At 46.3% G+C, this 14,629-nt stretch overlaps 1 protein-coding gene across 2 annotated transcripts in view; it reads right to left on the bottom strand.

The window, feature by feature from the left end:
• Positions 1-283: 283 nt before the first annotated feature.
• SLC45A3 (solute carrier family 45 member 3) overlaps positions 284-14,629 on the bottom strand; it is a 39,682-nt gene continuing 25,336 nt past the window's right edge. The window contains exons 1-5 of one of the 2 annotated variants that reach the window (XM_083444441.1): positions 14,379-14,563; positions 7,529-7,939; positions 5,967-6,791; positions 3,285-3,550; positions 284-1,462 (exon numbers count right to left, since the gene is read on the bottom strand). In XM_083444441.1, coding sequence (XP_083300567.1) covers positions 1,022-1,462; positions 3,285-3,550; positions 5,967-6,791; positions 7,529-7,721 — 1,725 coding nt within the window. In that variant the 5' untranslated portion in view covers positions 7,722-7,939; positions 14,379-14,563 and the 3' untranslated portion in view covers positions 284-1,021. Of the gene's footprint in view, positions 1,463-3,284; positions 3,551-5,966; positions 6,792-7,528; positions 7,940-14,378; positions 14,564-14,629 lie in introns of those variants that run through there. The other variant, XM_083444440.1, reaches the window with a different exon arrangement.

Below are 14,629 nucleotides of genomic sequence, written 5' to 3'. Positions count from 1 at the left end.
TCTCTGTTTGCACAAACAGCAAGCTCTATTTGGGGCATACACAGGGGAAAGTATCGGATGATGACCAAGGTTTTAATTTCTGTCACGCCACTGCAGACTTGCCGCCAGCTCAACCGCAGCATCCTCTGCTAAACAAGCCCCCTCCTACGGAGCCCTGCTCAGCTTATTTATACCACCTTGATCTCGGGTTCCGACCTGCAGCACATCTGGAACAGCTACTATGGGGAAGGGGTTGTTTCTACAGATGTGCCCATCCGCAATCTCCTTCACAACTCGCCCCCCCCCCCCCGGTTCACACCAATACCCAAAATGTTATGTTACATGGGTGTGACGACTCAGTATCCCCACATGAAGACCAAGCAACAGCAATGTATTAAAGGCACAACTAAAGTCCTATTGGCTTGCGAGGGCAATTGTGTCCATGTCTGAAGCACAGAGCCTGCAATGTTAATGAATCCTGCTGAAAGCCTGCTCATGCCAAGCAGGCTCCCTTGCTTCGGACAGCTTGGGGCTGGGGCTGGCAGGCCACACAGCTCTGGAGAGAGAGTCCAGCAAATGCAGCTCAGCGCCCCCCCCCCCTTCCCATTTGCAATGGTGTGAGCAGGGGCTTAAGAAGTGAGGTTAGTTACAGCTTTGGTCCCTTCCTGAACTGTGTCACCATCCCGCCATGCCATGAGACAAAGCTATCAGAGCAAGTACCCTGTTGCAGAAAGGATGGCGTTTTACTTTTCACACCCGCAAGCGTCTGCTGCGGGCTTCTGTGCAGAGGCACTTCAATGAAGGCATTAGGGAGAAACAGACAACAGTAAACCAGACTCCCTTTCGTTAGATACCCTGAGATCAGCCTAGCACTGCTTTTCCTTCAACCAGAGGGAGCCGGGTTTCTTTTTCTTTCTGTTTTTTGCACGTCTCATTACAACACAACCTGGCAGGGAGAAAGAGGCCGCAATGTGCACCACTTGACTCTTCTTGGTTGACCCGTTTCAATGTGCGAAATTCCCTCGGCAGCCTTTTCCCCCTCCTACACAGAGTACTTGGCCATGTCACTTTTGTCGAAGATCACTTTGGTTGCAAAGTAAATGGCCACCAGGCCAAAGCCAGTGGCTGATGCCATGTAAGCGGTGACGGACTGCGTGAACTGGACAAGGGAGCCCATGAGGAGGGAGGGGATGACCTGAGAAAGAAGGAATGCACTGTCCAGGATGGCCAAGTCCGAACAGATGCCTCGGCTTGCTGCTGCTGCTGCTGCCGTGTCCGAGTCTCCCACCATCATGATGAGAGAGACCTCACAGGGCGAGCTGACGCACAGAGCTGAGCCTGCAACAGGCGGAGAGAAAAGGCTTCCGCCATGTCCATTCTGGTAGGTCACTTTTTGTCCCGGAAGGTGGCTCTTGAGGAAGCCGTGTTTCTTCTCCAGCTGAGCTGCGTCGTCTTCTTTACTTTTATATTTGGGCAAGTATATCTGAAATGGGCAGGGGGGAAAGGTAAGATGCTATAATGCAACCCTACAAAAACATTGAGAGCAACAGAATGTCAAATTTGCTACAGACTAGGCAGAAAATGATCAGTGCTTGATGGAAATGGGAGTTCACTTCAGTTCCAAACACATGGAAAATACAACCCGTTTAAGGGCTGTGCAGTTAAAACAGGGCCAGTGAGTGTACAGAGCAGCACCTTGTAGAAGGCAGCACTTTTGTGGCTGCAGCAGCAGCAAAGCACTTCTCTTTTGACACATCATTAGCAGAAATTGAAGAAGACCCAGACTATAGAAGATGGCGGCTGAGTTGGTGAGCAGCAGCAGTGTGTTGGAACAAGGACTTAAAACAAGGCGTAAGGGACAATCTTTCCCCAGCTAAGACCAACTCCAAAGTCCAAATAGATCCATAACCATTTGGAGAACAGAGGGAGGGGGAACGGTGTCTTTTAAGAGTGTTTCACCAACTGCATCAAACTGAAGTCAACCAGTTAGAAAAAAATGATAGTGTTCCTTGCTCAATGGTATTTTCAGCATGATTCAACAGAGTGCGTGGCTTGTATCACTACTTGGCCTTTTTGCTAAGATCAAGCGTAGTATCTGACACGGCTTGCAAGCATGAAGCTTCAGAGATGTTTAGTCTGAAGGCTCTCACTGGGCTAGCAGCTGTTATGGAGTAACTCACTTGGGAAAAGAGGCGAAGCAAAAACAAACAAACGATGGAAATAGACACAAAGGGTTGACAACAGGCAAAGGAGAAAGAAGCTCAGAGAGCAGTAACATCCTCCCAAGAGGGGGATAACTCAGTAAGGAGAGGGACATCTGCCTCCAGCACAACCTGAACAAGATGCAATACTGCAATTATGTCACTTAATAGCATGACAATTAGGTAATACAGTGACATGTAAGCATTGTAACAACTGTTTAACACGATTATAGTGAGAGTGTAATATAGTTAGAATTATTAAAACACTGGATTATGGCTTGCATCCAACGCAGTGCTAAGTAAACATCCTGTCAGCACAAAATTCAGAGATTTCCACAGACAGCCGTACCTCAGAAGTCGAATGCCTTGCGAGATGAACATTTTGGCTCCCGAACGCAGCAAACCTGGAAGTGATTGATCCGGTTTGTGAACATTCTTTGGAACCCAAATGTCCGTTGCAGCTTCCACAGCTTCCAACTGGCTGTAGGAGCCTCCTGCAGCCAACCAGAAGCCGCACCTTGGTTCCCAAACGTTTTGGAAGTCAAATGGATTCCGTTCGACTTCCAAGGTATGACTGTACACACACTTCTCCATTTAAGCAAGCAAGAGTCATTATCCCATATCACAGTCCAGGGTGACCTTCTAGACAGGCAAAAGCCCATTAAGAGGGCACAGAGCAAGACCAATGGTGGTGTTGCCTGGGGAGGGGGGTTTGGCAAGTGAGAACCCCAAGGTCCTGATAGACAGAAATAGAGGGCCACATTTGATGCCCAGGCTAGAAGCACCCCATCGAGGTCTTTGAGAATCTGCCTGTAAAGGGCAGCTGCCATCTTCCCTGACCATTGTCCTTGCTTGTTAGGGCTGATGAAAGTAGGAGCTCAGAAACATCTGGAGGGCCAAATGTTACCCACTCCTGCTTTAAAAACCAATGGATTATTCAATCTTCACTACCACAACTGGAACAAAATAAGAAGGCTGATCTATCCCAAGATATAAATGGCTCAGAGACATGAGTCACATAGTTGTCAGGCCCTATTAAAACCACTTTGGTCAAGACTCTCTGGACTTTCTCTCTCTCACACACATATACATACACATCCCCACCTGTTTTTCATGATGATAAAGCGATGCCAGTGTGTACGGCAAGATCTGCAGCACTGAGAAAGGGAAGCCTGTCAGGGCGGCAGAAACAGTGACGATGACAACACTCTGAGAGAAGCACATGATGATGGCCATCAGCGGGAATAAGGCCACACTGGCTAGGTAGACCATTCGTGTCCCAAACTGCTTCACCATCCGGTCCATGATTGTCGAGAAGATGATGGAGATGATGCACTGGAGAAAGAGGCCCAGGCTACCCATTCGAATCCCTGAGAAGAGACGTGTGTACATTGGGTGAAATGGAGAAGAGCCAGGGGCCACAATAACAAGATAGCCAGGTTCATAAAGGCAAATAGCTGCAATGCTTTGAGTCCTAGTTCCGCTTTCAGTCTTATCAATTTTTAAGAAGCGTTTCTTAACTGTTCCAGTATAGAAGTTCCCATTTCACAATTAAGAGGTGGGCAGGATAAAAATATGAATGCATTAAAAATGAAATATGCTTCAGTAGCAATGGAAGGGTCAACACAGAGTCCAGAAGACATATGTCACTCCTCTTGGCAGAACCAATAGATGACCTACATGCAGTAAGTCAGGCCTAAGTAGACTTCAGTTATAGGATTTGTCAACGTGTTCATTTAAGGAGGTAAGTATAAAGACATCCAAAGATTTGTTTATTAATTTATAGGACAATGTCCTCTGAAGACTTGGACTTTCCTTTATGCATTTCCCATAAAACAACTTGACACTGGCCATGGCTCTGAGATTGTTGAGCATCATTGTGTGTACACAATTGACCCTCCAATTCTGCAGAGCCTCAAAGGCACCACCAGGATATAAATGTTAAATATTACTTACATTTAAGCTGGGTCACCCAGACCTTGAAATGAACTATTATATGAGAACAACAGGTAGGCAAGGGGCCAAGTAGCTTTAGTAGAAGTATTCAAGAAAGCCTATTACCAAAGCACCTTTTTCAGCTATGGAGAAGAGGCGATAGATCAGGGGTTGCCCACGGGTGTTCTCTGGGTGATGTTTGCCCACAACTCCCTTTGGCCAGAGCCAACGTGGCCAGTGATGATAGCTGTTGTGCCCCAGTAAGATCTGGAGGGCAGCACATTGGCTATCTCTGGCTTTGCTCCTTGCTGGTCTCCAAAGTCCATGCAACATAAAAGGGAATCTAGCTGGAGCTGATGGGAGTTGTAGTTTAAAATGTCTGGAGAATACCAGCTTGGGGACGTCTGCAGAAGAAATGCTGGATTCCTTTTGAGATGCTAACACTCCAGATTTCCTTATTAACCTCCACAGGGAGCTTTCACGGCAAAATAATGTCCAAAGCTGCTCTTACGAAAGGCAATTTTGCTTATTCATTATTAATCTGATACACCATCTTTCTTCCCAAAGGAGCTCAGGTCAGCAAATGAATTTACTGAGCAGAGAATATGCTCTATAGGAGTGACTTTATGTGTTGGAGAATGGCAGCTAGATTTCATGCTTTAGTTAAGTGCAATTAGAAAGCTGTACAGCTTTGTACATATGAGGTCCCTGGCTCAGTCCCCTTCATTGCAAAAATGGTCTTGGTTTGCAAGATAATAAATATACTTCTGTCCAAGATTCAGTCATTACTACTCTACTTGGTCCTACTGTGGACCTAGTTCAGTTGTACTCTGGTCTGGTATTACTCTGTACAAGGCACACCCGCAACTCTGTTGTACAAACGAGAATGGTAAGTTACACTCCTTAGCTGTCTTTCCCCACCACCACCCAAGGGGGGGTTCATAGGATCGGTGCCAGATTTAGGGTGCCATGGGCAGTTCACCTCACAAGATGCCAAGCTGAGAGGACACAAAATTGTGAAGATCTACAATTGCAAAGATCCATTTGGGGGGGGGGGCACAAAATTTTGGTCTAGCACAGGGCACCATATTGCAAAAGATTACCAAAGTCTGCTCCTGATAGGATCTTAACAAGACAGTGGGTTGCAGAAAGATATTATTAAGTTGCATGTGGCTAGCACATCGTATGCTTTTGAGGTCTTCTCATTCACATCACATACACCAGGAACAGGGAACCTGTGGCCCTTCTTATGTTGTTGGGGCTCCAACTTCCATCAGCCCCAACTAACATGGCCAATGACAAAGGACATCTAGAGGGCCACAGATTTCCCATCCCCCAACTTTGCTCTCGTCACGCATAGAAATGACTATACAGGCCACTGAGTCTCCCAGTTCTTTTTTTTTTTTTTAAAAAACCTGGCTTTAGATGTTTGGGGTGGGGAAGAGATTCCTTTATAACACAGTGGGGGAATTCAGGCTATAAGGATGATCACTAACCCAGGGCAATTCAGCAACTGCACTGCTGAATAAGGTTTTAGAACTTGGTTTCCCAGATCTAGAGCCAACACTATCACAGGACCACACTGAAACCAGCTGGCCTCATTCCACCACCCATTCCTCTTTCCCTCCAACTTCCTGCCTCCTTCCCAAAGAATCCCACGTTGAGCAAGAACCAAGAATTTGCAGTAAATAGAAAGGGTAACTTTATGAAAGTCTGCTTTGCTTGCATAAGTTATCAGAAGTAAGAGAAAGAATTTTCCTGTTGCATAATTCAAAGGGTCTAGGTGCTGAAACTTGCTGTAATGGAAGGACATAAGCATAAAGCATTGATCCCCCTCAGAAATCAAATTACCTTCATCGTAGTGTCGCCTGGCTTCTGTGCCTGGCTCAGCTCTGGGAACTCCCTGATACAGTCCTTCCCCGACAAAGTCCGTGTAGAACAGCATGAAGGTCATGAGGGCCATCCAGCTGCACAACTCAGCCACGAAAAGTTGCCGGATGACCTTGGGGATGCGGCAGCAGACTCCGTGCAGGCGTGGGGCTAAGGCGCACAGGCTCCTGAAGGCCTGGACCAGATGCCTGGTCCTCAGAAAGTTCTTTGGAAGCCAGCAAGAGCAGCAGGCCAGAGGCGGGGACTTGGAGGAATCCTTCATTGCAGGGCCTGCCAGCACTTCTACCTGAGCTACCACTTCCTCCGTGACAAAGGCAGTGGCCAAGACGCAGCTGAGGAAGATGATGGTGAGGAGGCTGAAGAGGCACTCCTCCTGCCTCCCCAGGTAAGGAGCCAGGAAGCTACTGTCCCAGTCAATTGCCGGCAGCAGGTAACCAATGCAGCCTCCCAGGCTGACCATGAAAGAGTACATAGCGAAGGCCTGCCGGCAGGTGTCAGGCTCCTTGAAGAGATCAGAGAGGAGAGCCTCCAGAGGGGTGAAGCAGACTTGGCCACAGAAGTCAAGCAGGCCAATGCCCATTATAAGGAAGGCGATCTCCAGGGAGCGGGTGTCCAAGGCAATGAGGCTGGCCAGTCGTTGTGCATGAGGGATAATCAGAAGGCTCAGTAAAACTCCCAGACACAGGACCCAGATGAAAGGCCGGCGGCGGCCATAGCTGCTATGCCATTGGTCGCTGGCGGAACCGATGAGTGGCACAAACACTAGGCCCAGAACTGGCCCAATCCCTGGAATTAAGGGGAGGAAAATAACATCATTTCATCAGGTGGAAGAAGTTGACAAGATAGTCACTCTATAGGCCCATGAGATCACTCACATAATCTGGGGGGAGACTCAGTCAAACTTTGGCCTGGAAAAGCAGGACTCCAACCCCAACCCCCCCAGCCATGAGGCTCACTGGGTGACCTTGGGCCAGTCACTGTCACAACATAAAAACATAGTATTAAAAAAAATAACCTGCAGGCTTCCAGGGAGAGGCGCACAGCCACTTTGCTGCTTCCTGATTTTTTACTCTTGTACCTCTTGTACCACCCAAACCAGAATAAACCTTGTCTACTGCTCATAGTGGCTTACTGTGACATGCAAACTAGGCCTCAAGTTTCACTAAGTGGGCATGCATTACAGTGCGTACCATATCTAGAGATTCCGTTTCATAAAGCCCCAGGTTCCAGCGCACAATTAAAACTGTCTTTTCTTCCTCCTGGAATTCAGACTCATAGAAGCCCTCATGTTTGGTATCCAAAATGAATTCACCATTCCCTGAAAACCCGTCTAGTTCTCTCTTAAACCTGCCTGGCAGGTCCTCTGGGGTCATTACCATATTGAGGCCCTCCCTGTACATACAACAATAATGGGCACGCTGCACGCATTGTACATAGAGGGACTACTATAGACTTCTTTTCCACCACACTAGACCTCACACAGAAAATGGCCATCTAACAATAACATGAATAATACCACCTACCCAGAACCATAGTCATGAACTTCTCCTCCACTCCCACTTCCAACAAGAGAGGTGGCACGTAAGTGATGCCGGCAGCCAGACAGACTTCCAAGCCAAAAGTCAGGGAGTTGACTAGTAATAGCTGGGCTTTGCGGTTCTGGAAGAGCATGCTGACCCAGGCCCTCTGAGCCATGCCACCGTTGCACCGCAACATCAGAGAGCTGTGCACACCTAACACTGTTCTCCTCAGGGTGATCCAGAGCAGGATTTCAGAGTCCTGTGTTTTCTTTTGTGGCTCAGTAGCAAAAGGTCTGCAGCCATGTTATAGCCAGCAGTGGACAACTTCTGAAACGTTGCCCACTGATAAAAATCAAGAGTTTTGGTTCAGGATGAGAAGATTAATAGCCTGGACATCTTCCAGTGCTTCACATTCTGCAGAAGGAAAGAGAGAGAGGGAGGAAAAACTGAGCATAACATACATCAGTAGCAAATTTTCTGAAGTGGAAACACTGCTAGATTGCTATGAAACCATAAAGCAAACTCCTCTCACCCTCACTGCAACTCCTTCCCACCTTCAAAACATGTTTTAACAGCAGCTTCTTTGTTCGCAATAAAGAATGATCTTACTCCACCTGGCTAAATCAGGGCTTGGGAATCTCTGGCTCACGGGCCTTCTCAGGCTTGGCCCCGATCCCAATTTGGACACAAGGCTGTTTACCCCCACACAATGCCCACCTGCCCCTGTCATACGTGACATCCTCAGGAAAGGGGAGGTGAAGATGCAGCTGCCAATGCACAGTCAGGAAAGAGCCTTAAATTGTGCTCCCAACTGTAAACTGGAAAGGGAGACTTTCTCTCACCACCAGTCAGTCAGTCAGCTGGCTGGCCAACAGCACAGTCAGTCCTAGCTGAGTTGCTCTTATCAGCTGATGGGTGCTCAGCTCAAGCTCTTATCAGCTGATGGGTGCTCAGCTCAAGCTCCCTAGAATCAGCTGCACTACGAAGTTCCCCATGGGGAGCTCCATAGCCAGCTAATCTTTGAAGGGGCTTGCAAGGAGTCTTCCTTGGCATTTTGAAGTGCAAGGATCAGCTGATCTGCCATGCTTCAAAGCACCAGCAGACACTGGATGAATGGGCCACAAAATGGGAAATGCAGTCAAACGTGAGCAAATATAGAAAACGATGCGCATTTGGGCAAAAGAATCCTAACCAAGAACGAGATCCAGAGTTAGGGTGGAGAGCTCAGCGAAAAGGTCAACTCAGTTTTCAGCAACTATGAAAAAAGGCTATGAAAAAGGCAATTTTAATGCTAGCAATCATTACAAAAACCTTTCTACAACTCTATGGTGCGGCCACACACTGTGTACTGTGTACAGTTCCAGCCATAACATCTCAAATAAATCATTGTAAAACTGTAACAAGTGAAGAAAACAACGACTAGAATGGTGGAGTGGGGGCTAAAACATCTCCTTTACATCCAAGTCTTTTTAGTTTTTTTAAAAAATGTGAGTAAAAGCAGACATGACCGAGGTTTATAAAATTATGTACTTTGTGCAAAAAGTGGACAGAGAAGACTTTCTCTATCTCTCATCATACTTGGACCTGGAGGTCATCCAATGAAGTGAACTGGCAGTAAATTCAGGACTTAAAAGAGGAAGTATAAACACAGTGTATGATTCATCTATGGAATTCACTGCTCTGGGAATGAGGTGATGGCCACTAGTTTGGTTTTAAAAGAGGAAACATCTAGTTGGCAAACATGGGAAATAGGATGCTGAACGATAGGTCTTTGGGCTGATCACGGAGAGCTGTTCTTATGTTTCAAACATGCATAAACATTAAAGTCAGTAGGACAGGCTTCCAAGTAAATATGGACATGATGGCACTGCAAGGGTAAGTCCCACTGAACTCACAGGCACTTACCGGTACTTTTAAAGAAACCCAGCTGCGGATGGTTGCACCAAGCCAAACTCACCACCCTCTGGCAACAGCAACGCAACCAGGGTTTTCCCCCCAGCCAGAACTCAGTTCTGGCACCACTCAGGTGAGCTCTATTGCCATCGTAAGAGAACAAAGGAGACATCCGTACTGAGTTCCGGTACCTCTTTTTCTAGAAAAATAGCACTGAATACAACCACCCAGAGATCAGGTAAGCGCCACTGCCCCTTAAGTCTGATATGGAAGAAACACATATAGGATTGAGCTTAGCAAGTTTCCAACCTGCTGCATTTTCATTCATGAAGAATGAACTTGTTGCGGAGAGGTGCCATTACTACATACCTGTACTATTAGAGCAGCAGTGCTGCTTAGGAATTGCTAAATAGAATATTGTGGTATATGCTGGATAGTGAGTGAAATGAGTGGGAGGGGAATGATCATTAAGAGCCACGAACAAGTAAATTACAGTCATACCTCATGTTATGTTTGCTTCATGTTATGTTCTTTCAGGTTACATCCTGCGGCGACCCGGAAGTACCGGAAAGGGTTACTTCTGGGTTTCGCCACTCGCACATGTGCAGAAGCTCAAAATGACATCACGCACATGCGCAGAAGCGGCGAATCGCAACCAGTGCATGCGCAGATGCGCCACTTCGGGGTTGTGCTCTTTTCATGTTGCAAACGGGCCTCCGGAACGGATCGCATTTGCAACCAGAGGTACTGCTGTATGTGGAAGCAAAGGAGGCAGACTTTTCTATTTAATTTTTGCTTTTTGCTGAAGGTGCTGCTAGCAAAACCTCCTTCCAAACAGGTTTCATAAAAATAAGGCAGAAGTGTATTTAAGGGGTTGACCAACAACCTGAGCCTCAGGTTTTTTGCGATGGCCCCTGGATCCTAGACACACACACACACACACACACTTTTAAAAACATTTCTATTCTTTGCTTACAGAATGGCTTTGGGCCTAAACCCGGAAAAACATATATAAATTAGCATATACAACTTTTATGCAAAGTTGGTTGCATAAACCTGTGCCCACCCCAGTCCTTTGAGGAACTAGCTGTGACACCTACTGTCCCCATTGCTGCTCCCATTCAAACTCAAAGCTTCCTCCAGAGCCCTTCTCAGCAAAGAAAACACACCAGACCTTCTTATTGGTTGTCAAAATGGGGGCACGTAGCTGGACGAAACAGATGCTGTTTTGTTCCATATCCTCCAATAAAACCAACCCCCTAGACTCTGATTGTAGTTAATATACTGATTAATCTGATGCCCAAATTACTGCCACTGAGCTATTTATTTGCCTTTCAAACATTTCCCCTCTCTGCCAAGCAACTGCTCAGTCATGTATATAATAAGAGAACAAAGCAGCATGCAGACAAATAAGCATACACTTCTTTTGAGAGAGAACTTTAACCCTAACCATCATGTGCCTGAAACACAATCCACCTTTGCTAAGAAACAGGTTAAGAGAAACACCAAAATACAACAGTAGGTGGCGCTACTGTCTCTAAGACATGCCTTACCTGTTGCTATAAAACTGGAAGTTTAATATTCCATCATAATGAATCTCTTTAACACGCAGTTTATCCTTAAGCCACTGTGTTTGTCTTTGCTGGAGCTCTGAGGCTATTACCCACAATATGTAGGCCACAAAGCAGTTTTCCCTTAATAAGGGGACTAAGAACTAGCAAACCTTCCACAATGAGCAAGTTTAGACTTCTGGTACAGGCCAAAATTCAGTGTGCATCACATGCACTCAAATGCCCCCCCCCCAAAAAAAAACCCTGGAGCAAACGTATCCTACCACTTCCTGAACCAGCATGTAAAGATCAAGGACATTTACAGTTTTTGTGCTTCTATGTCAAAATCCACTGGAGTTAGGGAGATGTGGAAGGAATACAGCTCAGTGGTAGGACATCTGCTTTGCATGCAGGTCTCAGGTTCAATCCCTGGTATCTCTAGGTAGGCCTGGGAGAAATCCCTGCCCGAAATCCTGGAGAGTGGCTGCCAGTCAGAGTAGGCACTATGGAACGAGATGAACCAACAGTCTGACTTATTATATGGCAGACTGTGAATAAGAATTCTACAGCCTTCTAAAAGGGTATGCTAAAAAGTGGGGTTTTTTTCTGAGGTCACTAAACCACAACGTCTGAATCAGACGCATCTGGTGCCCACAGATGCTCCCTTTTCTTTAGAGGAATACAGTATTCTTCCAAATTTAAGGTTTGTTCTTCCTTTCTCGACTCTTTGGGTCATTTAATAAAAGGGATAGAATTCTTAAGTGAGAAACATCCTTAAAAACAGGCAGGAAACAGCCCTCTCAAGACAGCTTGAGGTAGTCCCATTTCCTAGAATGGGACACACAATGACACAGAGCCCAATGTGACTTAGGAAGTATCCCTCTCTTGAGCAGACCACGGACATCTGAATGGGTTTGTTCAGGATAATTCAACCAATGGCCAGTCCCCAGCATTTGTTATCGTCATGAAACCTGCCCATGTGAAATTTTATTAATTGACTTATTTAAAGTATTTTAAAAGCCTTTCAGGAGAAGTATCCTCATGGGCTCATCACAGTGATGTTCAGTTTAAAAGTCAAATGATAAACTTCTAAAACAGGCAGAAGCAAATTCGGCCCTCCAGATGTTTTGGGAATACAATTCCCATAATCCCTGATCACTGGTTCTGTTAGCTAGAGATCATGGGAGTTGTAGTCCCAAAACATCTGGAGGGCCGAGTTTACCATGCCTGTTCTAAAACAAAATTTTAAAGGGGGGCCAAGATACCGTACACCGCAAACATTCGGGGTTTGGGAAGCAGTTAATGGAAAAGGTCCCTGAATTTTTCAAGTGTTAAAATACGAAGAGTTCTGCCTTTACTGTGCCGGCCAGCGGCACCTCTCATTTGCAAGGCGTTCTCCCTGCAGACTCTCCGGAGACATTGCCACATCAAGACTTACCTATCTCAGCTGGGAAAGTGATGACAGGCCTGTCACTGAGTTACGTTCTCCAACAGCCAACCAAGGCAAACGGCTGCATGATGCATCCAGGTAATCCGCAAGGCCCACGCCTCTCTAACTTTTTCTGAGGTCATCGTATATACAGAGGAATAACCCAGAAGAAGCCAACTCCTATTAGGTAGTTAACTGCCTGAAATTTATGTGGCTTTGGAGAAAGCCTGTGTGTACAACTTTATCCCAGGCACACCAACCTTTCCCCGGAGAAGCAATTACGGCCCTTAAAGGCTTTGCTTGGAGTTGAGAAGTTCATGGGGCTGTCATCTGCATTCTACACATAACCGGTGCAGACATTTTCATGCCTGACATCCTTCCCTTCTCCAAACAATTCAGTCACCTCTCACCCATCTTCGTGGTTTTTAATGAGTCTACAGAAGAGCACATTTCCATCGTACGCTTAGGGGGGAAACCATGACCAAGGTAGAGGGAGAAGATTCACAAACCACGTAGAGCAAAACAGGGGGAAAGTTAGCACTTTGAGGATGGAAGCCAACTGAAGATCCTTCATCTCCTAAAGGGAGATGCTATAGACTCCCAATGGGTTTTCCTTCTTCCTCGAATATGGAAACCCATCTTTACTGTTAACTAACTGCGGAGGGGAGAGGGTTGGAATGTGGGCAGATATCATCATGCAGATGAGAGGAAGTTTCCCCAGCTTTCAAAGCTGGAAAGGATAAAACTATTTACACCCCAAAGTTGTGTTTCTTGTGGGATCACAGACTTGTAGAGTTGGATGAGACCAAAGGGATCATCTAGCCCAACCCCCTGGAATGCAGGAGTCTTTCCCCTAACATGGGGCTCAAACCCTTGGCCCTGAGATTAAGAGTCTCATGCTCTACCGACTACTTTCTAATAATTCTGAGTAGTGACCCACTTGGCAAGGGTCAGTTCTTCACATCTGCAAGATTTACTCAGTCGGCAAATGAACCCAGCCATCCACATATCCCCCTCCATACATATAAAGGACACCATTTCCCTAATTACATTGTTGATTAGGATGGTTAGATGGAGCCCTGGTATGAGATTACTTCCCGCACACAGTCACAAGCACTTCGAATTCATCAGTCCTATATGATTCAACCGAAGATGAAAGCACGGACTGCGATGAAGGATGTGTTGAGAACTTTTGATCTTACGCATTAACTAAGTCCTGTTAAGTTCTCTTAACAAGTTCCCCAGATGACAGGGATGGTTAGAGGACACACATTTGAGGTACTGTAGCAGACTGATTCATATAGTACTTATTGGGGAAACTGTGGTAATGCCTGAACTAGACAATCTTCTAGGTCTCTCCAGTTTCTGCAGTTCCCTCACCAAGATCAATAGCATAGCTCAGTCGGTAGAGCATGTGACTCTTAATCTCAGGGTCCTGGGTCTGAGCCCCACATTGGGCAAAAGATTCCTGCATTGCAGAGGGTTGGACTAGATGACAAGTCTATTATTCTGCTTTGCTTCAGTACTAAACACCAGACAAGTCAAAACCTAGGATCCTGGTGTTCTCTCTCACATGCAAGCCTAAATTCATACCCTTTAGCCTGGATTTATTGGCACACATTGAAAGCAAGGATGTGTTAACAGGCAGAAACCGAGAGAAATTCCTGGCTACCACACAATTCCTTTCCCCTACTATAGTAGTTTATGGGGTGGGGGGGGGGAATGTGTCCCCAGTAGAATTTCCTGCTGCAATATTTCAATAATTATATGTCACACAACCATCAAGCTTTGGATGTGAAATTCTGCTTCTCTCAAAACATTTGTCTCTCTCTTCACGGAGGGGGAGGGAGATCAGAAGAATTAACAGGATGAAACAGGAAAACACAGCACACAGTTAAGAAAGCAACAGGATCGTGCTATTCCAGCCGCCAAAAACGTCTGAAAAACCACCACTTATCACTAACACGAAGAACAAACTCACCCGATTCTCTTCTGAGGCTGCGGGGCAACAGGTGAGCTCCCAGCACATTGGTTTCATCCCCTCAGACAAAGCTTCTTCAACAAAGTGAGCCTGACCCAGACACAGAGAGTGCGCCACTCTAAGAGGTAGTGCATTAGTTTGCAGAAAGGAGGAGGAGTTAACCTATACTCAGCACACCTATCCTATTTGGTTTGGGAGCCCTCCCTGCCTTTTTTCCCCTCCTGCTGCCATCACCAAAGAATCGCATTGCA

Source organism: Podarcis tiliguerta, assembly GCF_965153285.1.
Source record: "Podarcis tiliguerta genome assembly, chromosome: 6".
Taxonomy (NCBI): Eukaryota; Metazoa; Chordata; class Lepidosauria; order Squamata; family Lacertidae; genus Podarcis; species Podarcis tiliguerta.
Note: the sequence above shows the minus strand (reverse complement) of the source record. Positions and strands in the feature narration are given on the sequence as shown.